Here is a 26,973-nt window from a genome sequence, read left to right on the forward strand (position 1 = left end):
TGCCTTAAAAAATAATTGCATGTAAACATGTAAAATGACTGTGGTGAAGTCTGATGTTAAAATAGCTTCAGGTGATGTTTTGGTGATTGAGTAGATATGCTTTTATGAAGACAATTCTAAATAGAAATTTGGGTTTGGTCCAAATTTCAAAAACCTGATTTTTGCCACTTTATTTGAAGTGAAGTATTTAGATGTGCAAAAGGTATTTGACTGGAGTCAATGACTTCCTAGTCATGACTTCCCTGACAGGAATTAAGGGTTAAACTAGTTTGATGACTTTAGCTCATTCTAGTAAATAGTAACAAAAATGTTGCCATGTTATCAGGAAATAAAGGCCTGGGAGTTTTGCTGATGTTATTTTTCCTTCAGATTACAGAAAGCAAATTTGAAAAATCATCTTTCATCTGATGGATGTTTTATAGTGGAAAAACTGAATCCATGAATGTTTATTCATTGGAAACCCTGGTCAGAAGTTGCTTGAGGACAGGCAGTAGTAGTACAGGCTGTTTTCACTTATTACTTATTTCCGCAGATTGACAATTCCCATGGGGTCTATTAACCTATATCTCTGGATACTAGAATATCTTCAAATGCATTTAAAAGCAAACCTAATTATCTGCTGCCATTCTGCAGATAGTTTGCAACTCTTTGTTTCATATTTTCAGCACAGATTCTCAAGCTGTTGACATAAGCAGAAACAACTGTGTTCTGGTCATACTTGTCAGTGGCTTTATTCCAATATAATGCCACTGGTGTGTAATTACTACACAGAACTAGACTTATGCTTTTTGAAGTTTAATTTATCTTTAAAGGTTTTAACTATCTGCTAATTTTATTTCCAAAACAACAAAAAGAAAGGGTAGATATAAGGAAAAGATGGTTAGGAGCCTACTAGATAAACTATGCTATGCTATAAATACATTATAAACCAAGATGAATGAGTATGTTGAAATATAATGCCTGGTATCTTTCAGGGTGTGTATAGTCTAATGTCATGCTAATTTCAGTGGGCGTTCCGTGCATTACACTCACATATGTGCTCAGCCTTATGTATGTGTGATAATTAGAAAAAGCTGCAAAGTGGAACTAGTAAAATTTAGAAAAGTGTAGACTAGATGTGTCCATTTGCCTCTGTAAAAGCTGGCTTATAGGAGACTCTTCTGGTACAAAGAACTCTGTGGTTCATCTGTGCAGCTGCATTCTGGGAAGCATCCTTTCACAGAGTGAATGAGATTGGGCTGTGTAGGTCAATATATACCTCTATACCTCTAGCCCTTAACTTGACAGCTCACAGTGTTGTAGCTGTAAACCACTTTGCTCTTGCAGTGCTTAAATTGCAAAAATTTTTGTCCAGGTAAAAGTCACTGATGATAACTCCCACTGAAGTCTGCTTAAGGTCAAGGTGAATCTTATCATTGATTCTCAACAAGAATAGTTATTGTTGCACTTTTTTCAGATACACATTAACAGCAGAGAGTACATGAAACCAAGTGCTAAGTTGGGGTAGCTGTAAAATAAGTGGAAATGTAATCTGATTAACAGGTAGTGTAATATATTGATGTTGCTTTGTGTTTGTGTAGGTACTGATAAATGCTATTACAAATAACATGTCAACCCTTAAAAAAAATCCTAAAGAAAGTCTTATTCTTTCAGTATTTACAATCTATTTACAAAGGCTTTTTCTTTCTTTCTTTCTTTCTTTTTTTTTTTTTTTTTTTTTTTTTTTGTTTCTTTTATTTTCTCCATGTACAGGTAGTGGCCCAATTGTGGATCCAGACGTTTATGGTATATATTTGATTTTCTTTTCTTTTCTTTTAATGATAGAAATGAAGGAACTCAAACCACTAAAAGATTGAATGTCAGGCTCAATTAAACTGAATGGCACATGTTACAATACAATTCTGAAGGTACTTTGTGTTGTTGGTTCTTCTCCCGCCTTATACTATTTAAGATCGGTAAGGGCAATGTGATGCTTTACTTACCCTGCTGTTTTTGATTCACATTAGGAGAGGCATAAATCCACTCCTATGAATGGTTGCAATTGGTTCTGTGGGATGACAGTAGTCTGATGTAACTCACAGGCAAGAGATTTTGTGAACCTTTCAGAGGCTTTTTTTGGAGGAAAGGAAGTTCATGAGTTCTCCTTATATAACGTAATTTATTTTTTCAGGAATGTTTTCATACTTGTTTAGTTTCCAAAAATTTACCCCTAAATCCCAGTTAGAAATGAGGTTGGTACACATAAGTTTTCCTGTAGGCAATTTATTTTTCTCTGTCCTCTCATTTGTACCTTCCCTTAATCTCCCTTACATAAGCAAAGCATCAGCTCAGTGATATCTGAGTGAGTGCCAGAAGATTTGATGACATGGTGTTCACATTAGTTTTTAGTTAGACAAAATATTTTAGGCTGTACCTAGTAGAAGCCAGCATGCACTAGAATAGACGCTGTGAACAGCAAAACAACCAGATAGTTTTACGTAGTACTTCTGGTGAGCATGAAAAGTCCATCCTAACCGACATACCCCAATACCCTTTAGGCTCCAGCAGAAGCTTGAACCTTCTTTGGAGTACTTTCATTTGGGTGAAATGGCCCATAAGTCAAGTTTTCTTTAAGCTGATTTAAATGTTATTGCTTTGATTCCATTCCATGTCATTAAACTTTAGCAAATGTGCAATTGAAGCATCATTTTGGCTTTAAGTGCTTAGAAATACTAAAGCACAGCTTCCCCTCCCTCTCTTTTCAAATTATTACTTTTAAGGGGGATGGAGGTTGCAGAAGGTGATGATGGTTTGCACAATTTCTTAATTCTATTGTATTGTATAAGCATATATACATATGTACATGAAGCTTTTGATTCTGAGCTGTTCGCCAAGATCCTGGTGCATGTGTATGGCTTTAACCATGTGAGCGCTGTGCTTCAAGTGACTTTGGTACGTTCTGTGGAACTGTGTGCACAAAGTTGTGCAAGTGAATCACAACCAGCAAGATCTCATCCTGATGGAAGCAGTACTCCTTGTTATTTCTGGCTTTTCTTCCTATTTTTTGAAATTGCTGTCTTTGATCTTTGCTTCAGTGACTCAGTGCTTGCTTTGAGAAACACTTTCCAGAGTGTTTCCCTAAATTATTCCAAATTCACAAGTCCAGTTGGTGAGATGAATATATGATGCAGGCTGGAAAGCAGAGAAGCTCTTTCACTTCTGTGTAAAACCACAGCCTGCACAGCTGACAGGGGGACCCTCTGGGATTAGCTCCCCCTGGAGACCCAGCCTTTTCCACGACTCCTTTTCAGACCACTTGATCTCTGTGCTAATGTTTACCCGCAACTCAGATATGTCGAAGGGAGGTTTAAAAGCCACCCACTCCCCAGCTGTCCCTTGGGTCTTGACCCTTCTGTGTCTTGCACTCCCTGTGAGGTGGTTTCCAAAGGCTTCCCATTAAGTGTTTTAAAAATACTGTGGGAAACAGAAGAACTGGGGAGGCAGCAGAAGTCTGCATGATGTTATGTTCATTGGGGGGGCTCCCTGCACGTGGAGCCTCACCTGCTCTTGGCATGCTCACTGGTCCCTCGTGGCTGAAAAAGGCGAGGAGGAGAGGCCGGTGTGGTCCTGTGCAGGAATTACTGGTGGAGACAGAGCAACCTGCCCAGAGTTGTGCAGGAAACCAAATGCAGAGCCAGATTCCTTGGCTGCTAGTTCATGTTTCCATGTCACCCTGCTTCTTCTAATGTGGTCACGAACATGACAGAGATATCATGTCCCGTAGCACTTAGCCCCCAGGAGGACTGTGCACAATGATGCCCCAGCGTTTATTGCAGTGCTCTCATCTGTATCCCAGCTGCTTTGCACCTTGTTTTTAAAGCAGCTGCAGGATACTACCCAGCTCAAGATGTGCTTTACCTCAACTGGCACAGCTGTAGGTAACTGCATAAGGTGCTAGGCATCAGGGAATCTGGCCCTGAAGCAATACAAGTCCCAGATAGTGTGAGTCAAGAGGCGTGACCCTGTCTGTATCAGAATGCTATGTGTCTATAGCATGATTGCATAATAAAGTGAACAAGAATTTGTTTAATTCAGAATTGCCTGGTTTTGGCTGGATGGCTGTTGTGCATGTTTTCCTTGCCTGGCTTACCCATTTCAAGAGGCTTTGAAAATCTGGCACTCATTCAAATGTAAATGTTTCACAGTTATACGGTGGGAAATGGCAATGCAACACCAATGTACCGAAGTGACCTACTTTTTCTCTTGCCCATTTTAATATAAAACTGCATTCAGAGGACTCACAAGCCAGACATAAAATATTCTGCATAGTTCTCATTAATCCTTCAGGGTATGCTTCCTAGTAGCTTAGTACAGATGTGGATGTAAACAGAATTGCAAAGAACAACTGCTTTTGCTCTCCACTATTTACAGGTAAATTTAAGAGAAAAAAAAAATCCCTCTAGAAACTTTGTACTACAGAGAGCAATGAAGGTTCTCAATATGTTTTGTTTATTGGTCTTATAAAGCTACTGTAAATAGGGTTGGTCAAAACTCTCAGTGAGTATTTAGTGAAGGTAACTGTAAAGGAAACCCAGTCTTGTAGGCTGAGATACTTGTTACAAACTGGGTTCTGTACTAGTGAAGAGCTTATGTGCTGCTTCCAAATGAACAAGTTTCTTCTTTTGCTCTGGCAAAACCTGTAGTCAGAGTATTGGCTGGTCTGCACAGCACTCTGCCTCAGTGTCCAGGCTGGTTGTGCAGGTGAGTCATTTGGGTAGCGTTTATGTTGCCTGGAGTAAGGAATGCTGTTTGCTTTTCATTACTATTTTGACCTTGCTGCATAGGAAGCTATAGGCATAGAGATACAAAGCTGAGTTGGAGAGTTCAAATGGTAAAAGACCAGGAAATTAAATTTTGTTTCCTATGAAAGCTCTGTATGTATTTTGGCTTGAAAAAAAATCCTGTCCGTCGGCATGTGTAGTAGAGAGCCAGAACAGAGCTTATTAGACAACCTGACTGTACACTGGTGGCAGAGGTAGCTGTGTGGGTTCATATACCAAAAATCTCCAGCCTGCTGAGTGGTTTGCAAAAGAAAATGTGTTTGTGCATGCATGAAGATCAAAAACCTGGTGCAGCTTGTTGCTAGCGTTGCCAGCTGAGCTCTCCAAAATGGCCTTGGGAGCTAGAGAAGGCAAATTCTACAAAGGTGCAGCCTTCCCTCCCTTCCTCCCTCCCCTTTCTAAGTAGCAAGGGTTAGTGCCTCTGTGGTTAGCAAGAGCTATGCCTTTGCATTTTGCTTTTTCATATTTATGGCTACAGTTTCATCTGTAGGCTTATGGCATTGTTTTTAATCAAAATATGCAAAGAAATACAGGATTAATTGCTAATTTAAATTACAATGCTAGAGGTGCATGAGTAATAGATGCAGTTATTGCCCTTATTTGTTTCTTTGATCTGCACACATTACAGTCATAAAATTGAAACATTATGTATATTTTCAGATGTAATCATAAAATACATTCAGTTTTTATTTTAATGTATGTATCTCTAAGTTCATATGCATAGTATTTAATTCTTTTTATCTCATTTGAATAAATTTGACAAAAAAAATTATGGACTGTAAATATGTTTCATTTTAAAATAATTATAAATAATTAAAGCCTGTTCATTCCTTTGATGGAGTAGTCCCAGATTCACCCTGTAGACTGGTCAGTAGGATTATTTTGATAAATCAAATTTCTTCAGACTATCTCAGGCATGTTACTTTTTAAAGTTTTACCTTTATGACCTTGTCATGCTAAACTTTAACTCCTATGCACACAACAGTATTATAAAATTATTTTTAAACTAAGAAAAACAGCTATTTCACATTTTAGAGTAATAAGCCGGCTAAAAAGCCATATGCTAAATTCACCTCAGCTAAACAAAAGTCCCCAAGCTATTTTCTAAGACAGTCCTATATTTGGCTGAATATAAGGCTAGAGAAGTTCAGTGTAGAGGGCAGTCTTTCATTTTTAATGGGAAGTCAGAAACACATAAAAATAGCTTTATGGATGGAGTTCTTATTAACTCTAGGTTTTCCAATAGACAGAGAGATTTTGGTGTAGATTGATTCTCTGTTAGGCTGCAGAGAGAAGCAGCTTCTGTTGTCAAGTCTCTCAGTCACAACACATTTGTTTAAAATTACCTGTCACAGAGATCCTCCACCTAGTGTACCAAGTACAACAGCAAGTATGTGCTGTTTTCAAAGAGTCCCAAGAGGTGTTGCTGACCTTACTGTGCTACAGAGCAGAAATAATAAGACAACCATTTCCCTTCTGAGGTTACGAAATTATAAAAGCAATCTTTTTTTTTTTTCTTTTTTTTTTTTTTTTTTCTAAGAGTATGAAACCACGCCTAATGATCTTGGAGACACCACAAATAACAGTAATCAAATCACTTCTACGGATGTTTCCAACAAAGAGAATGAAGATAGCATCACTGTAAGTATATACATTGTTTCCTGATCTGTAATCTTGGCAGACTTTCTGACTATGCAACTAATGAAACTGCAGAGATTGTAATGGGACCCTAAGCTACTAGAACACTGGAGCTATTACCACGTTGTGATCAAAACAGGGAAAAAAAAAAAAGGAAAAACTAGAGCAATGTACCCGACTCCTACCCTTCCATTGTCCCATTTTTTGAAAGAGAGAATCCCTTCTCAGATCAAGTAAAATAGCTACTTAATTGGTTTTGTGTTTTTCTGAACAACTAACTGTAATTTTTTAGGCCAAGACTCTGTTTCTAATTTTAGGCAAGGAGAGCAACTCTTTATTTACAAAACAAAGGCATCCAAGGTAATTTAAAGATTGTTTGAATTCCAGTCCTGAAGTCAGCTGCTCCTAACAGAGAGGCTGTGTTGTAACAAACTTTCAGACTCTTTACCTATGCTTCTAAAACGTGTTTTTGTCTAGTGCTTTGATCATGTGCAGGAGAACTTCAGCATAAGTAGCTAAACTGGTGGGTCTCCTCCTTTGCTGCCTTGCTTCTCACACTGAGCTGAATTGCTGGAAACTGGCATTGAGTGGCTAGCCTGGTTAATATTGCTGCCCCCCAGCTTCAGTGCCCTGGCACAGCAGCAGGCAATGCATGCAGGGCATGTGCGTTATGAACCAGTGCACGGGCTGAGAGCTAGGGAGGAGAAGGAAAGAAGGCATTCAGGAGGCATTCCTCCATGGGGGAGGAATTAGAGGAAACCCGACCAGTGTCTCCTTCCAGTGTTGATGGCTGGGGGGTGAGAAGTCCTGAGAGGGCAGTGGATGGGTTCCTAAAGCTCCTGTCTTGTCCTGTTCCTGTCTATTAAATGCCATAACGCTGACAAACCTCCAGTCCCCCATCTCGAGGATCCCAGCCACTCTTATCTTCCCTGATAACAGAATAATTGAATGGCTGAGGATGAAAGGGATCTCTGGAAATTTTCAGTTCCTCTTCCCCTCCTGACTCAAAGTGGGGTCAGATAAATCAAGGCAAGTTTCACAGGGCTGTGTCCAGTCTGATTTTTAGTATCTCCAGGGACAGAGGCTCCACAGCTACTCTGGGCAACCTGTGCCAGTGTCTGACAACCCTCACAGTAAAAAGGTTTTTTCTGATGCACTTTCCTTACATGCTTTCCTGTAACATGCCACTCTGTTGGAAGGGAAGGAGGAGATGTACATTCCCTCTCTGCCTTGAACATGTAGGATGTTGAAAAAGTGATTCTCAGAGATGTCTGCATCTCTGTTCTCTGTAGGATAGAAGGAAGGAAGAAACTTCAAGAAGTGGCTGTTTTCACTACTCTTTGATCTGGGTGCAAATGTTTCCTGGTTGAAATTAATTTCTTTACCTAACTGATTTAATCTGAATTAAATGTCTCATTTAATGTTTTTAATTTATTTAAAGTCATCTTAAATGTTTTATTGGAAAACAGATAATGAGAACAATATAAACACTTGTATTTGTGTACTCTTTTTTAGGTGTATGTTGTGGTGGGAATTGCAGCACTGGTGTGCACTGGCTTAGTAATAATGCTTATTATTCTGAAGTTTGGAAGACACTCTAAGTTTGGAATGAAAGGTAAGCAGGGTTGCTTTTTATGTCTTAAATATGTCATGATTTTTGCGGGTTGAACAAACTTCTACATTAGGCTTCTGCACCAAGAGCATTTCAGATAACCAGATAAAGAGCCATCACAGTTAGTGTTTCATTTATTCATCAGGTAAGTAAGGGCAGAGACAAATGTAGATGGGAATACAGAATTTTGGATCAAGTTCTTCTGTGCCTCTGTTTTTTTTTTTTTTTTTCTCTTATGACAAATCCAATTTCTTTCCCTCCTGCTTGCACAGCCCTGTGGGACACGTCCTGGAGTAAAATACTCCCTGAGTGTAGTGTGTTGTTCAGTGTAGGGAGAAATAAGATAGGAACTTAAAATTTATTTTGATATGAATTAGATTACAAATATTTGATGAGAATCTATGCTGTACATCAGAGGTACTTCAGACCATACTTTAAATGTTGCTTTAGGGTGATAGATGCAAGGAAAACGATAGCAAGAGTGGAAGGTGCAATTGCAGTGCTTCCTGTCTTACTGGCACATTCTGACAGATGCATTTTCTTGAGCTTCTGTGCATATCTTGGTAAGTGGCTGCAGGAGAGAGTGGCAAGTGTGTCCCTTTCGGGAAGGGGTTATCATACTGCATAATCTGTAAGTTTGACTTCGGTAGGTTTTTAGTTGCAAAATTGTCTATCTAGCTCATATTTTATTAAGGGTATTCTTTTGGGATAATGACTACATAAATTTCTGAAAGGGCAGCAACCTCATGCACGGAGTTTATTTATTCTCTAAATGCGACTAATGATGGTTACCAACAGCAGTGATGCAAGATCACAGTTCACATACAGTCCTTCAAAAATTAATCACAGGCATGGTATGTCTGGTAGTGGTGAGCTACAAATAATTTAAATGTTTCATTAGAAAGGAATGACCTTCAGTTGTGCCTGATGTGAACCTCAAACTTCTCCAAAGTTTGCATTCATATGTGAGCATTCAAGTATGGATCTATCCATAGTCCAAAGTCCCAGAAACACTTTCTTGATTTATCATCATTAGAATTGAATTATTGAATTGATACTAAAGCAATATTTAAAACATGAGATTAGAACACCACATCAATATATAAGACCTAGACTAATAATAAAATATTACCTGCTTTGAAAAGTCTGCAGCATAAATATATATTGATAATTAATAAATGAAGGTAAACAATCTAGGGTGTATGAGCATGAGTAAAATAAAGCAAAATAAAGTAACATTTCTTGTAAGTTCTGAATACCAGGATCAGGTCAGCTACCCATGAACTCTCTGAGTCACATGCCTTTGAATTAAGTGACAGCAAAATTAGTCCCAATTTAGCATATAGAGATTATTTTATAACTGAAGTTTAATAAACACTCTTAGTAAGGAAGTAGGAGAGAATAAAAATCCATGTTGCCTTGGAAAATATCTATAAAACATGATTAAAAAATCTTGTCAAATATTCCCCAAAATGTGAATGAATATTTTGCATTCATAAGAAGGAAATTCCTGAGTTGCCGTCAGGCAGAGATGCAGAAAAGGCAGTGTTTCATTTTTCTGTTGTCTTGTGAAAATACAATATGGTCACCTCAGACACCCTCTCATTAAATATCTCCCCACCCTTCTTCAGAAACTACTTTAGAAAACAAAACAAAACAAAACGAAACAAAAACCTGATCACTCAGTAAATGGAGAACTCAAACTGGCACTCGGTGTTTCTCGCATAACCATGTACATGACAAGAAGGAAAAAACGTCCCACTGAAAATCAGAAAAAGAAGTGTGCAAATAGGCATCAATGCTGTATGTCCAGTAGGAAATATCTTTACGTAAGGAATGAAATTTTCATCCCTTTTGGGTTCATGGCAGGCACCTGCTTTGTCTTGAAGACTTTGTTATATTTCTCATATATTTTAATGCTAGTTTATCCTGTCTTTTCCATGGGGATTATCTATCCCCTACTTGGACTGTGTCCTGGCTGAATAATTCTGTTGCTTACAGAGCTTGAAAATGGTTGGAGTTTGGGACTAACAGCATTTAGTGTCCCCAGAAATAAATGTAGAGCAGGTGGTTGTTGTTTGAGCTATGCTGTGTAAGCACTGGCTGTACCTGGAAGAGTCTAGTTTATGTGACAGGGAGCACCACGTTCTCTGGAGGCTTCCAGTACATTGGCTGTACCAATCAGTTTCTTACCAAGAGAAGTTAAAGAGCTGTGTGGAAATAACTTACCCTCTCTTTGGCTTCATTTTTTATATCTAAGTTAAGATGACAGTTTGGGATACATTCATTCCTAAGCTGTAGTAGTGGAGTGCTTTTACAGATAAAGATGACAAGCAAGTCAGCTCACTCATTCCCCACCAGTAAAAAAACTAAAATATTTTGTTTGTGGTGTTCTGGACTCTAGCTGGCATCAGGTAGCACCATATGAGGCAATTCTTTTACCATTTGCCTTGCTCCTTTTCACTGGTCTTTTAGAGCTTGTTGAAATAGCATGTTCTGGTGATTGACTTCAGGAACAGTATCAGTATACAGCTGGTCTGTGAGCTGTGCACAAACAGACTTAAAATAGGGTTAGTATGAATAAAGATACTATTCTGTGGATAAGCTCTCATGTTGTGCTAGACTTTCAGATAGCATTGCAAAATTCATTGGAGTAACTGGTGAAACCCATTTCTTTCTTTTGCTCTACCTATGTATATTTTAATCACTTTTAATATGGGGTCTGTTTTTAATGGCTTTGTGTGAAAAAATCCTTTTTGTTTCTTCAATTTGAAGGTGAAGTTTTTAGACTCTTGCAAGATGCAGCAGCATAAATGGTGAATTCTTCAGTTAATTTCTTAAGTGTATTCATTAAGATTTGTGGGTTGCTCTTATGAAACACCTTGGCTTACTTGCCTGCTGGAGGATATGAAAGTGCATATAGTAGTTCACTGATGGCTGCCAAGACATCTCTTATCATTTTGTGTGTATGCCTGACTCCATCTAACCAGTTTATGAAACTGCAAACAAACAGGGGAACAGGAGAGGAGAAGGCAGGAGAAAGTTTGTGAGTTCCCTTAGAGTATCTGTGGAAGAATAATACTAGTCCCATTTTATTCTGTTTGCACTGCTGGAAAAAAAAAAAAAAAAAAAAAAAAAGTGAATGTGAATAACAGCTAATTGCAAAATAAACAACTTTATATTTGCAAATGTTAATACAGCAACATACCACTATGCATGGATGGAAGTAAACTCATGTAAGGTAGATCAGTGGATAAATTTTGAAACAGCATAATTCAATTAAAAGGGTGAAAATATTTCTGCCAATTTGAACTGCATAAAATTTTAGCACAAGGTGTTCATATTCCAGCAAAAGGACAACATTTATAGTTCAACTAACATGCTAGGAGCACTGCAAGTGGGTGGTTGCAGACCAGAATGTTATCACAGCTGCTTTTAGAAACTGTAGAGTTTCTGTAGGTTTTACCAAAACCAGAAAGGAGGGAGAACTCACCCTTCCCCAAAGCAGCCCTGTAACAAACTAACAAATAGAATCTGACAGAAGTAGAGGGAAACAAATGTATACTTAATCCCAGTGGGGCTATTGAGGTTATTTTGAATGTTTGTAAGAAGCTTCTGTCAATGCTTTGAGCTTTGTGTGGTAGTGCAGTGCAAAGTAATATAACAAACTAAGTCTGAAGTTCCCATCATACTTGGCCAGTGCCAGCTGTCTTCTCCCATCTGTGAATTTAAGGATCACCCTTTGAATGGTGCTTGTCTTTCCTTAAGCTCTCTCTGAACTGCCTGCCATGTCCTAAATGGAGCTGCTGGCTGTTGATGATTTGCCCCTTTTGCAGTCTTTTGGGAGTGTGCAGTTTGCAATACAGAAATCTGTCTTTCTCTGACCAGATATCAAGTGGGTTGATCTAAAAAAATAAAAGTAAAAAAAAAAAGTAAAAAGTATTCCTTTGGGGATAAATGACCCCAAAATACTACTTTTCCCACAGGCCCTTCATAGCTGCTTGTTATGACTTTTGTGTGGAAGTCCAACTAGGACTATCAGTCAAAATGCAGTACTTTTTTACCAAGCTGATTAAAAGTTATGAACAAACGCATGGATCTTGCCTGCCAAAGTCAAACCCAGATATTTTCTCCTACTTCTAGATAGCTTTTTCTCTCAAGTGATTTCAGTAACTTTGTTCTAAACCATGAAGCTCTTTGAAAACTTTGCAATTAAACAAAACTGGGAGTAATCTGAAGGTGGGACATTTTTAATGATAAGATGGGGCATTTGACTATGATTGCCTTTGGTTACAAAATTCAAACTTAGTTGTAATGACTGAGGCAGAAAATGAGTTTTTAACTTTTTGACAGCTTTTAATGGTTCAGACTGCTACACTGATGGATCTTGTTAACACATGAAAATTATCTGGGGTCTCTTATTTCTTACTAGTAAACCATATATGTAAAGTAAGTTTAAACAAATGCTTGCTGTATTCCCCTTTCTCCATCTCACCAAAAGAAGCATATGAACAGGTGGTGGGATGAAGAACTATACATGCATATCGTAAGAGAAAAGTAAGATGAACATGAGAACTAGGGAGATGCTGAATACAAAAAGGACAAGTTATGAAAGAAATGGAAAGATACCAAAGAGAAATTAGACTAATAATGGATGCAGTGAAAGTAAAGAGATCTGAACGTCATAGTATACAGGGCTCTATCTACCTTAATGTGGACTGAGCCATATGAGGATAGCACAGCTCTTAAAGAATGCTTTGATCAAGGCAATGGCAAAAAAGAGTCAAACTTAATGGTGTAAATTGAAGAGTGTTTTGACCGTGTGTTCAGTCTGCATCCATGTTGCCACATAAGTCCTTACGCAACAGACGTGTGTTTTTTTCTTTGTTTCTTTTGTGCAAAAGGTGAACACTTTCATGTGCTTTTATGAACTTTTGGCTATATGCAGATCATGCTGTTTCAGAAGTGCATTAGTTTGTGAGGGGAAATTGTGATCTAGAAGCATCCAGATATTTTGAGGGATCAGAAAGAAAGAAAAGGAGCAAAGAACAACAAAGCCAGCCTATTTTATTTTATTTTATTTTATTTTGAGTGGCCCCACATCTCCAATACTTTAAGTTCTATACAGTTCTAAGTACATAGTGCTTCATGGAGATCACCATTTGAGAAATGCTGAGAATACATGATGATAGAAAACTAGATGCTAAAAATCCAAGCAGTTCTTAAACAACATAGGTGCGAACATGAAAAGCAGATAAATATAAAGTATTCCTGGTAGAAATTAGATCCTTTGTGTCATCTCCATCTGGGAAAAAGGCTAATTTCAGAGGGGCTGCTGGCATAAGTATTGTTGGAGCAGTTCCTTTGCTGCTCCTGGTGGCTGGTCCACCTTGTACTGACACATCTTGGAACAGCTGGCACTGACAGTCACTCCTGAGAGTGCCTGGTCCAACACCCACCCCTCCATCCTTAAGGCAGAGTGAGCTACAGCAGGTGCTAAGGGCATTGTCCAGCTGAGACTGAAAATCTTCCAGGATGGAAACTCCACAACATCTTCGGACAACCTGTACAAGTATCTAGTCACCTTTATAGTACACTTTTTTTCCCTCCTGTGTTTAAATGAAATTTCCTCTTTTTCAATTTGTGCCCATTGCTATTTGTTCTGTCACCAACCGTGCTGACTCACTGCTGAGGAACGAAAAAAGGGGAAAATAAAGGTGGCATGTGGACAAAACCATTTCTGAGTGGTGTCATGTTGTCCTTGAATACTGGCTTAATTGAACTAAAGACAGGGAAATACCAAATGTTTATGATAGAGTGCATACTTTTTCCAGTACAGTGACATCTTTTTCCTCAGAATTACTTGACTCATGTATGTGAGTCTCCCCTGAGATCACCACTTGTAATTGCCAGTGGGGATTACAAATTTATGTTGCTTAGGACTTTGTTCCACTGCTTTTACAATACCTGTGAGATTTTATGTAAGTTTCCATCCGTTTGTATTCCTCAGCTTTCAAAGACTTATGTAGGATTCTTTCTGTGGTAGAGCTGCATTAATTTCTGTTTCAGGTTCTAAGTTTGAACTTTTTTTTTTTTTCCTCCTTTCCCCCCCCCCCCCCTTTTTTTTTTAATTTTTAATTTTTAATTTTTCTCCTCCTAAGCTTGGGAAACCTTGTGCTTGTCCTGAATAGTAGAAAATGTTCTAATTATCTGTTTCATAATCTTGTGTTTTTAAATGCCTGGCCATGGTAACTACTTATGAATTCTGTTAACAGATGCTGAAATCTTAGTACAGTTGGAGGGCCCTTTTTTGTTTTGTTCCTGTAAAAGCTTTCAGTATTGAGTTTCACACCACAGGGAAAGATTCACCATGGGCTCAGAGTCTGTCTAGCACAGAGCACTGTGCTGTAGCTCTCCTCACAGCTGTTGTTGTTCTACTTCCTGCAGTGGAAAAGTAGCATGGATGAAATCACAAAAAATTGAGTCTCATAAAAGTATCTTCCAGGTAAATGTGTGTCTAGAGAAGCCTTGCAAGCAAAAACTGCTCAGAGATTACATATGATTTTTAAAGTTTTCTGATTGTTATTTGAACTTTCTCCAAACCAGGAAAACTGCTTGTTCTTTCTTGTCTGATTTTGCAAAAACACAGGAGTAGTCTTTTATCAACAGCTTCCTTTAATGCATCTGAATATGCCTTTGTTTTGTTTGTACATTCTCATAGCATTACACTCCTTGGACTAGAATATTTGGAAAAGGAATAAAAAATAGATTTTTTTTTTCAAGATTTGTGACTTCTTTTTTTTGGAATGAACAAGAAACAATGCAAACCCGTTGTAGCAGTGCTGTGGCTGCTTAGGAAAAAATCAAGAAGTACAAAAGTTCACAGGAATTAAGTAAATTGAAGACAAAAGGTAGTCAAGCTACTCAAATATGTAGCAAAAAGAACACTTTAGGTTTTGTTTCAATTCTGGGCAAAAGTTCAAATAAGATTGTTTTATTTGAATGAATGGGTCCTTTTTATATCTCTTTTTCACAAACACACCCCCACCCACCCACCCCCACCTACTCATGCATGTTTATCTTCACCAAGGATATCTACAGCCTAGGAGCAGCTCTGTGTATTAGCTGTTGACACAGCCCCACTACTGCAACCTGTGAATTCCCCAAGGTGTTTTCTATATGGGTAGCTGAACACATGTTCTCCAAGTGACTCACAGCCATTCTCAGTTGTTCTCTTCCTGGAGATACTATACCTCCCCAGTGCTTCTTCACTTGTGTGACATAGGTATGCCTCCTTGCTTTACAGGGGTACTGTTTTAGCCCTTCATATTTATTTACTTAAGACATTAGGGCTGTGTGCCGTCACCAGTATGGATGATATTCCACTTCAGAGATCAGAAAATTTTTTATACATAATGACTTTTTTTCCCTCCCCATAAATGAACGATGAGGTCATTTTACTCTAAAATGACCCATTTTGCCCTAACTCCTTCTCTGTATCCTACATAAAAGTCAGAATTGCCTTTTTAAACAAGTGTCTCTCATTCACCCTTCTTTTTGCCCTCTGCCCTGCTCTGTCCCTTTTAACACTGTTCACATTGCTAGAGTCAGAAACCAGGAAGAACTGACACTTCAGTATGGAAATGAAAAGCTGGATCTAGCAAAATGAAGTTAGTCTTATTTCTCTGAGATTTTTTAAAAACAAAAGGAGGAGTTGGGATTTTTTTTCTGTTTTGTGTTATTCTGTTTGATTTTTGAAGCTTCCTAAAGAAAGCTGTGGTGGGAGTGAGTAAAGTAATGAGTCCTTCATCATGAAGTAAAATGGACAAAGTAACTGTTTAGGAAAAATTACTAGTTCTAGATTAGTTTTATTTTTAGCATTAAAGGTTAATGCCACTATTATTTAACTGCCTGGTATAGCTGTATACCCAGGGGCACAAAGTGGAATAATACACATGGAAGAAGTATTTGTAAAAGGTTCTGCAGGCATCCCTGACTGATTACAGAGCATTTGTCATGAAACTTCGCTTCTTCCTAGCACTTTGGCCAGCTCATCTGACTGGGGTCCTCCTGCCTCCACCAGCTCTTCTCTTTCGTGTCCACTCTGAATATTGAATGTGTAATAATACAGAGCTGGCATGCCTAAGAATTTGGAATTGAACCTTTTTTCTCATATTTGTTTTGTATTTTAAACACATCTTCCTCATGGATTTCTCCATCACTTTAGTGAGTAATACTAGTGCCCCTAAATTAGTCTCCAGCCCCATCATGAAGACTTAACCCTCTATGGCACTTTCAGGTAGGAGAAATTTTAACTTTGTTTCTGGTCAGAAGACATGGTAAGGAATGCAAACTTGGAGAGAAAAACTCTTAAAATCAGTGAGTTGAGTTACAAGAGCCTTCTGTTTCAGCTGGCAGTGCTCAGATGCATGAGGTGGTGGCCATTGCTGAATCCTGGGATGCCCAAGGGCTTCCAAGAATGTTTTGCAGCCTAATCTCTGTATGTTTGTGCTGTTTAAAAAAAGTTGCACTGCTGTGATTTGCAGCAATAGGCAGCATCAGGAATGTACCTCACAGAAAGACTCCTTTTTCCACACTAATATCTGAACCAGAATGTCTTGGCTTCAGTTAATTTATGTAGAGAGGGCCATTGTAGTGTTCCCTTCTGCATTCCCTAGAGCTGCACTGCTACCTGTCCTTTCCCTATGACATGTGGAGATGAGTGCTAAAAGCAGCCTGTGTTTTAAGTCCTCAGCTGGCTCTGATTGCAGTTGTTTATTTTTTGAACATCTCTCACACCATAGCTACCTGAGCATCAAACTAAATGGGCAGCCAACTTCTGTGTTTGTGTCTACACCAGTAAATGTTTCTGACCAGAGCCATCTTCTTGGGAGATTCCTGAGAGCTCTCACAGCGCTCATTCACTTCAGACACCAGTAGATAGTCTCTCCTTCTACGTTTCTCTCTTTCTGTGCTTCTGAGTGCCAGCTTTCTGGCTTAGCAGGTTGTAGCTGCTTCTCACGGTGTCTGAAGTACATGCTTTGTGTTTATGTGATCTCTTAGGCATGCATTTTTGGCCCCCGTTGGAGGCAGAACAATAGATGTTCATTTGGTTGGACTGACATGGCTATTCTTGCATTCTTAGTTATATTTATCTCACCCAGGCAGGTTGGCAGGGGAAAGAAACTTTCATTATCTCAGTCTCTTAAGCATTCTGTTGGTATCTTGAAGTAAAGTATATAGTAAGTACACCTGACGTTATTTTGACAAAGGCATAGTTTGGAATTTCTTAGACTTGATTTAGGGTAAAATCCCTTTGTACTTCACCAGATGATCTAGCCTGAGTGAGAGAAAATGGAGGAAACAATTTTTCTTTCTGCTCTTGGAAAAGGAGCTTGTACCAGAGTCTTGCAGATGGCATGTGCCACAAAGCAGTTGGGATGCACGAGAGGAGCACGATAGCAAACCCAGGAGCCTCCTGAAAGTGCCTTCAGGCTGTCCTGAGGCTACTTGTGAAAGTTTGAGTCCCCTGCTTTTTCCCTGTGGTGTGTTAAGACAGCTCCTGAACTTAGGTCAGAGTCTGTGTGTTCCTGCAGGATGCGCATAGCCTGGAAACATCAGTGGCATGGTTCTGGCCCCAAGATGCCAAATTCATATTACGACGAGTTGGTATTTCTGAGAGAAGTATAGGACCGTCTTACTCTGCCTTCCAGTACCTTCCTTCTCCAGCAGCAATCCAGAGCACACTGATACTGCCTTTGGCACCCTGGGCTTACAGTCTTACCCTCTGGTGCCAAAGGGAGCGGAATTTCCACCATGTGTTTGCAGTCATTTATGTAATTGGTTGACCCATCTGTGTACTTGCAAAATATTCATGCCACAATATACATTCATTATTAATCACAATGACATCGCCTAGCATTTAAGTGCTTAGATACAGCAATGATGGTAACTTTTGCAAACCTTGATTTGCTCCCAGAAGGCAGGACAACACTTTTGCTAAGTACAAGCTGTGCTTCCACAAACAGGTGCTTTCATATCATAAGTCTGAGCACTGTTCTCACTGACCACTACATGTATGATTTTCTTTTTTTTGTGTGTGTGTATGTGCACTATTGCATACACCAGCTAGCAATGGAACAGCAGTTTCCTATTTTGTGCACACTAAATTCATTCCTGTCATTTATTACTTGCCTTTTAACTACAACGCATAGAGCTTCTGAGAATTTCCTAGTGCTTCTTCCAGATGTCCGAACCTTCAAGTTTAGTTAAACTTTAATTAGATACTTCAAAGTCAGCTAGTTACATACCCTATGTTTTTCCAAGTCATTCCATTGCAGCTGACTACTGATAACCTTTCTCCTCTGTTACAGTACTGAAAAATCATTCAGAATAGCGAGCAATGTTGTGGAAATGCTTTATTTTAAATGTTTTCTTTCAGTTCAATAACTTGGTCACTAGTTTGTTTTGTTTTAGTGCAAGGGAAAAAAAAAAAAAAACTTCAGTTACAATGAAGACTTCAGAATTCATTGCTTTATTTTTGTTTGTTTGTTTTTGTTTTTTTTTTTTACTGTCACCCAGTCAAAGAGCTGTCTTGTTAATATTTAAAACTGAAGTCCCGTCCTTGTTCTTTTTTTTTCTTATGGGGAAGGGGGGATTGTGAGGCGAGGAGTGGTCTCGGTGAAGGGAGAGAGGAAATGAGCTGCACAGAATGCGTGATTGGTTTCTAAAGATGTTGGTATGCTGATGGTATCCTTCTTTAAAAAAAAAAAAAAAAAGGTCAGTGAGCCTGTGAGCCTGGCTCTTTTTTACACAATGACCCCTTTATACTAGCCTGCCAGTAACTGAGTGTAGATGGGAATTGGACTCATTTATATTGATGGGGGTTAGCATTTCTTTAGGGAGAGAAGTGCAGCAGGCAGAGGTCCTGCGGTTGGCTGTGTCAGCTTCCATGTGCATCTAGGAAAGCATCTTTGTAGTAACATGGGAAACTAAATCCTCCCAGAGAATAGGTGGAACTTAATCTTGGCCTTTAGCTCCTCAATTAACCTTGGCACTGTAACAGACTGGGCTCTGGATGAGGGAGGCATCTTAGAGTGGTTCTTAAATAGCTTGTTAAATCAGGGATGAAATATCAACGTTTTGCTGGAGCACTGCTTCCAGCCAACATGGCAGAACTCACAAAGGAAGTAACAGGAAAGAGACCCAGCTAGTAAGGTCTCTACCGAGCCTTCTCTGGACAAGATATGGACCAACTCTCCTTCTTGAGCCTTAGCTACCATACAGTTACGGAGGAGGGAGTTTGAGGAATGGAAGTTTCAGAGAGTGCTCTCCACTGCACTTCAAATGTGCCTGGCTGTGTTGGCTCATGTGTGTAGAAAGTACAAAAGGTACAGCAAAGGTATTTTGCTGATGGCCAGTGAGAAAACTTTAAGTGTCTAGTGGTAAGTATGAACACAGGTAGTACCCTGAACTGATGAATCCTCTTTATACAGACTGAAGCATCCATGTACATTCATGTTCATGTTCATATATGCCTACCCATTCCTGGTATATTATATTATATTTGGTATATAATCTGTCAGCTGGATGCACATAAATATCTCCCTAAATATGGCTGAAGATAATTTTCTGATTTCTTTAACAGAAGTTTATGGTGTTTGAATATTTTTTTGATTCCAGTATACTCATATATTAGTCACTTAAAACACAAATACATCAAATTTTGAAATAACTCAGGGCTTCACTGCCCATGATTCACCTTTAAAAATGTAGTCGTATGTCTGACACATTTCTGTTGTTTCATTTAATTAAAAAAGGCTGCTAATCATGGTAAACATGTCTAAAATATTAAAGATGGAAAAACAAACAAAGTGAATTAGAATGAATTTTGCATAAATTTGCAGAACTCCTGCAGCCAAACTGAACAGATTTGTTTTACCTTTTCTGCAAAATAACGTTTTGAAGTTCTCTGTGTATATTTTAGTCTGTCTTCAGCAGAAGTACAGTTGGTTGGGGATTCTTTGTACTAGCATCACCTTGACCATTAGTTTATGAAAATAATTACATTTTCTTCTTTATAAGATTTACTGTAAGGAATTCAAGAGTTGTTTTATAAAAAAGTGCAATGTGTGGCAATTTGGATCAGAACGAATAGCTCTAAACCACAAGCCATGCAAAACTCCTAGCACGGAAGGTGAATGATATGTTAGGTAAGGCTAGCAAGAAATGCAGTCATGGGTCAGGACTACATAGAGTAAGGTCCTCAATCCAGACCAGGAAGATTGTCACCAGAGGGCTGATAAACCACAAAAACATACTAGCTGAACCTTCTGCAGTTCCTACACTGAGATCAATGAGAAATATAGGTAGTAGTCTGAGGGACAGGGTACATGAAAAGAAAAAAAAAAGGCAAGATCAAAGCCTATCTTTCTGAAGTGAGAAAAGATAGAGAATACCAGAGGAGGGACTGAAAACAGGTGTAAGAGAATCTAGGAGGGGAGATCTCTGGGGCAAGTGAGAAGACAGCAGATAGTATGTTTCTTAAACTGCTAGGGGAAAAAAAGAACGGGTTGTTTAGTTAACATTGTAGTATAACCAAGGGAAAACAAGCAGAGAAGTGAAAAATCACAACCTTTTTCATTTTCTTACTAGAAGGACTGATTATATCCTGAGTAGAAAGAAATGGAGAAAAGGATTAACATGGGTGTCAGAAGTTGTAGAAAAGTTGTAAAGACTGAAGATGCAGTATTTAATTATGATGGGGAAAGTGGGACTAAATTCCATTGTCAGGAAAAATGGTGGAAATAGGTAGTGTGAGTTCTTGTCCATCTGGAAGGTTGTGCATGGTCTCAACCTGGCTTTGCAAGGATGGCCTGTGACATCGTTGAGAGGGAATAAAAAAGGTGGGAAAGTGAATGCAGAAAGAAAGAATTGATAATCCTATCCAATGAAAGGAAGAAAAAAAGACAGTAAAGGGGGAGGATAGAGACCTGTGGAGAGTGTCATCTCTGATGAGTTCTCAGAGATGATAAGGGCAGAGGATGTGTCCTATCACAACAGTGTAAGAGCTTGTTCCAGGTCAGGTTAGTATTGGGAATGCATCATTTACAGCTATCTTGAAAGGCTGCCAAACCTAGTCCAGTCACAGTAACTGTTCAACTGGTGCCAGAAGCTTTTCTGAGCTCTGTAGCACCACAGTGAAAGCCTGGCAAGCTGGATTTTCTCTCCTCTCAAAGTGCTGCCAACCTGAAATCAAGATCTAGCAATCAGTGGAATTGTATGTCTGAGAGGTTGCTTTGTTAATGTGAAATGTGATACCTGAAGGTATGTACATGTGTGTTTCAGAATAATATCATGGGACTGGGGGAAAAGAACTGTTCTCTTGGGGCAGATGTCCTGCTCCTTAGCTAGCAGTGTCTTGCAATCAGCTGTCTTCTGCTCTGCCCCACTGTGTGTCCATGTTGTCTTGAATTCCTGCACTCTTTTTAAAGAAGAAGAAACAAAACATTAAACCTCAGTTTGGTATGAACTGGGCCACTGAACACTGAAAATTTGACAGGCAGGGCAAAGAAATAAGCTTCTCACATCACAGCCACTGCAGGTTAGATGAGAAAGCTTATTCTGCAAAGCTCTCTAAACAGTACAGTGGCAGTCAGCCTGGCCCCTAGCCAGAACACCTCTGTTGGCAAAGGCTTGCTTAATCTGACCTGTGCTACTCCCATGTGGTCACAAGATCAGATATGAACACATCAAAGAATACAATAACAAATTCAGGCATTGGCAGGCTTTCTGTGGATATTTCATGCAATACAGTGACTTTCAATGTGTGAAAATAAAATAACAACTGAAGCAAAAAAATGAAGACTCTCCCACCCACCATGTGCAAATAATTGTATGCATAGAACCATCTGATTAGCTCTGTTAAATCAGAAGAATGGCAGTCTGTGTTGTGGTGATGGGTACTGCAGGGTTTGACCAGCAGTGAGAGCAAACCTCTTTGTTGTAGCTTGGTTGCCACATTCTATTGCTTTTTCAGCATGGGAAGCACCATTGGTGGAAACAGAGACACCAGGTTATTGCAGAATAACCATTGTGATCAACTCCTCACACTTGTAGCATACATGGAGGAGCAGGATAATTTTGCCCTTGGTCTGTACATTGCAGACTTATGCATAGGATGGTAAGCAATCATTTTTTTAAAAAACACTAGTGGTCTATTCTGGTGTTAGGTGACTCTGGAAGTTATAGCCAAGACCGTGACCTTTTTTTGACAGGGGAACACCTCACTGCATTTTATTCCTCCTTGATTTTTTATTAAGTCTATGCCAGAGCCATGGGACTGAACACAACTGTGTAACCAACAGTTGGAAGGTTTGCGGTGTTTTTGAAATGTAAAGGGAATAAGAATCTGTTTTTGTCAGAAAGAATTAATTTTTAGGTCCTAAAGGCCAGTGGATATGGCATTTGTATTCTGTCCAATTCATGATACTGAAACATGTCATTTTTCATTGCCTATATTTTTACAGATCAGACAATAGTAGGGGGAAAACATAAACCGAACAATTCTTCTCTGTCTGCATAGCACCATGTAATTTCTGATGTAAAACTGTCCATTGCCAGATTCTTGCTAAAATTATTGTGTGGTCACACCGCAATCTTGTTGTAAGGCTGAAGATACTTGGTTTCTGGTTTTGTTATAGTGTAGGTTTTCATGTTTTCTTTTGATCTGTATAGTCTGTCATTGCAATTCACAGTTTCTCTCGTTCTCTCTGTAAATGAGTGTCCTTATTCCCCAGCTCACCTGTTCTTTACCTATGAACTTTTAATCTTTTTTGGATGTTTTTTCATTAGCATAAAAAATATAAACTTCCACTGTGAGCAGACCTGTTATATTTCAGAGTTCAGGGCTTTTGACTGAGATTTTGCAATACTGAAGTTTTAATGACCTATATATTTTGTAAAAGGCAATTGTTAACATTTTTTTTACAACAGTAATCACTAAGTATTGATGTGTTAGTATTACTCTGGTGGGTTTTGCTATCCTATTACTACAGAAGGTACCTGACTTTAATACTGGTAGTAGTAATTCTCAGCTTTTGAAAATGCTGTCATATTGTCCTTGAAAAAGAGGGTATTAGATGGTTAAAATTAAGGACAGTTTCTGATCTCTAGAAAGCATAAATGCTGGTAATTAAGTGAGCAGCTAGGAGAGAAACTAATCACACGGACATTTTGAAACCAGTCCACTTCCTACATCCATGAGCTCACTGTCTTTGATAGCAATAAGCACTCCTCTGTACAGATACAACCTATAGACTTCCGCCAGTGCATTGCTACCTGGCAGTGGGGAAAGAAGTTGTTGCATTTATTCCTTCCTATGTTGGGTGGTAAACAGAAAAATCTATTCATCTTTGGACTTGGTTTGTGTACCTACCTCTGCTGAGTACCTATCTCTGAGAAAGTGCCTGTAATCAATGATCATTAAGTTGTTTGGTGGCTCTCTTCAAGTTCTGTTGGCTCGATCGCATTTAAAAAAAATTTATTGGCTTAATGTTTTTCCAGACTCTTAACATGGTAGATTTGTTGAATAAAGGCTTTTTGAAATCAAAAAAGCAGTTCTGTAACCTTAATAACAGAACTTCTGTTATTAAGAAGTTATAATAACAGTCTTAATAACAGAAGTTATTACTTCCCTGAAGAAGAACATTAATAGATAGAGTGTGATTTGCAGTAGAACTGCTAGTTGAGCCAAGAAGGAAAAAGGAGGCTTCCTCTGTGTTGCAGTAAGTAGCTGGACCTACCCAAATGAAAGATGTTGGAGATAACTTGTAGGAAGGGAGGCCATGGCAGAAAAATCACACAATGCACTGAGGTAGAAATAGTCAGAAGGAGGACATGGTGAAATATAAGATAAATTAGGAGAAAATTTTTATACATCTTCTGTGTTAAGTTTATATGGCAAGGTTTTGGTAGCAGGGGGCTCCAGGGGTGACCTCTGTGAGAAGAATCCAGCAGCTGCCCTATGTCAGATAAGCGCTGGTTTCAGCTGGCTCCAAAAGGAACCCACCTCTGGCCAGAGTCAAGCCAATAAGCAATGTTGTTTGCATCTCTGTAGGAGCATATTTAAGAAAGGGAAAAAAAGAAAAACGGCTGCATAACAGCAGCTGAGAGAGTCAGGAGTCCAAAACAGCCCTGCAGACCCACAGGTCAGTGGAGCAGGAGGGCAGGAGGTGCTGCAGGCAGGCAGCAGCAGTTCCCCTGCGGGCTGTGCAGGGAGAGGCCCCTGGTGGAGCAGGCTGTCCCCCTGCAGCCCATGGGTCCCACATGGAGCGGATCTGCACACTGCAGCCCCCCCATGGGTGGAGGAGCCCCCGCTGGAGCAGGTGGATGTGCCCTGGAAGAAGCTGTGGCCCATGGAGAGCCCCCGCAGCAGCAGGCCCCTGGCTGGAGCTGCAGCCCGTGGAGAGGAGCCCGTGCAGGAGCAGTTTGCTCCTGATGGATGGACCATAAAGTTGCTCAGATTTTTCCTGCCATATGAATCACTATTTTTCATGTAATATTATTCCATTTTATTGTGTGGAGAACATTTAAAAAAAAAAAAAGCAAAAAAATACAAATCCAACACCTTTTTTAAGGGCTGAATGGATATTCCTCATATAAAGTGGGCCTTCTTAGATCTTAGGAAAGATCTAAAAACTGGAAAATCCTATTCTACATCAGTGGGTACTGAGGGAAGCCTACATAGTATCATTGGCAATCAATAGCATTTTATGGTTGCTCACAGTAATAAACATAATACGTATACACATATATATATGTATACATATAAAACATATGTAACATATGTTATACGGCACAGTATAGTCTAACATATAGGAAAAAAAAAGACACCTTCTGAGTTGTTGTCTGTATGTATTTCATATTGTCTGTAATGAATTTGCAGTTTCTTTTTATGAATAGTTTGTAAATGTTCTATTTTTGAGAATGCCGAAAGAAAGGTTTACTTGGATATTTTAAAAAATGGAATTAGGAGCATGCAGTGGGTATTCATTAATGATTCAGGATGGTTGGTTTCAGTTTTCCCTCCTTCCTTTCACAAGGCAAAATGTGATCAATACTTTCCTTTCAAGGTCATAACTGCTTCTTGGTCTCTGTCCTTCTTATAACCCTTCCCCAGCCATATGAGTGTTCTGGAGGATTTAATTACTAGTTTAATCGAGGTTGTCATCAATAACTCTTAGCATTGTCAAGCTCAGACATAAAGCTGTATTATTACAGGAGAGGGCTCAGCTCTGATGAAAGTACAGGGGAGCTGTGCTGATGAATGGGTTTGGGTCACACCATTTGGTAGTCATGAATGATGCTTTTCCCCTCTCTTCTTGTCCATTGTAATCCCATGGTTGTGTTATGGACAGGAAAGTATGTTCGTCTGTGAAACAATGCTATAACATATTTCAGGTATTTGATTCTGCAAAATTGAGCTGAGTTTGAGAAAATGTTTCTCCTTATGTGAGAGGAAGGGTGCTTCCATGACAGGGATGATATCCTTCCTAATGTATTTAGGCAATTTGTTTTCCAGAACAACATGTGAAAAGTATATTTAAAAATATATTATTAGTTCATTTTTTTTCCCTTCTTTAGAAATTGGTTCAGTGTCAACTAAATAGACCTACTGAGCAACTAACCTCACATCCTAAAGTGATGTAAATCCTAAGGGGAGTCCCAGATTCCCTATTTTAATTGCAAGAAAGGCCACAATGTTCCTCTAATTGGGGGTGGAAAGCTTTCTCCCTGTAACATACCTTGCCTGTTTTAAAAAATATAAACAGTCACCCACAAATACAGCAGAATATCTTAATTGTACTTTTGTTTGGAATCTCATTAGAGTATTCTCTCAGACAAGCAGTTGCTTTCTGGATAGGCTGCTAAAATACGGATTTGATACTTTGTCAAGAGGCAAGTAGGGCTGCCTATCCTTATATACTTCAGTTTGTATGTAGACATGATATTGCTAAATATTATCTGCTTTTTAAAAAATAAATTCTGAGGTGTGAAAGTGATATTTAAGATCTGTTGACTAGATCAGAATGAGCTGATCAAAATGAGCTGGATGTATTTGTAGTAGTACAGTGTACTACTACAGTGCTATTACAGTATTATTATAGTGTACTACTACAGTGCTATTACAGTATTATTATAGTGTACTACTACAGTACTATTACAAATACATCCACCTCATTCTGGTAACTTCACAGATGTTAAATGTGAAGATCCCACAACCTGCATCAGTAGCACATGTGTCAATACTGCTGGTAGTTACATCTGTGAGTGCACTCCAGATTTTGAGCTGAATCCTACCCATATTGGCTGTGTTGATACATGATCTGGCAACTGTTACCTGGACATTAAAACTCGTGGAGATAATGGTGGCACTTTCTGCAGCAATGAGAATGGAGTGGGTGTTTCAAAGGCCTTCTGTTGCTGCTCTCTGGACCAAAAAAGTTGATCCAGTATAATTTTTATGTTGGCTGAAAAATAGCAGATAAAATGTAAGGCATCATCTCTTCCATCTTCAGCTTTTTAAGAAAATCTAGACAGGGTAAAGGTCTGCAGTCAAGAAACAGCTCTTGAGGTATCATAATAATTTCAGGAGTGAGCTCCTAGAGGTCAGCTGTACTGTAGAACATTATGAACACAATTAATCATACTTGTTGAACACGTTTCCAAATTTGTGTGTGTTGTAATCCCTAATCAGTCAAAGAATGTACACAGTTCATTTTACTCATTCTACTGACATTGTATTTAATGTCACTCAAATCAGTTTTATACATACCCTATTGACTTTATGCTGTTCATAATATGTTGGTAATAGAAAATCTATTTCTATTGCATTTTTGTGTG

At 38.9% G+C, this 26,973-nt stretch overlaps 1 protein-coding gene across 7 annotated transcripts in view; it reads left to right on the top strand.

The window, feature by feature from the left end:
- Positions 1 to 26,973, top strand: part of NTRK2 (neurotrophic receptor tyrosine kinase 2) — a 201,554-nt gene that overhangs the window by 51,257 nt on the left and 123,324 nt on the right. For 5 of the 7 annotated variants that reach the window (XM_038170542.2, XM_038170544.2, XM_038170547.2 and 2 more), the window contains exons 9-11: positions 1,753 to 1,785; positions 6,361 to 6,461; positions 7,974 to 8,073. In XM_038170542.2, coding sequence (XP_038026470.1) covers positions 1,753 to 1,785; positions 6,361 to 6,461; positions 7,974 to 8,073 — 234 coding nt within the window. The remainder of the gene's footprint in view (positions 1 to 1,752; positions 1,786 to 6,360; positions 6,462 to 7,973; positions 8,074 to 26,973) is intronic. The other 2 variants (XM_038170543.2, XM_038170545.2) reach the window with 1 other exon arrangement.

This window comes from Anas platyrhynchos, chromosome Z, assembly GCF_047663525.1.
Source record: "Anas platyrhynchos isolate ZD024472 breed Pekin duck chromosome Z, IASCAAS_PekinDuck_T2T, whole genome shotgun sequence".
Lineage (NCBI taxonomy): Eukaryota > Metazoa > Chordata > Aves > Anseriformes > Anatidae > Anas > Anas platyrhynchos.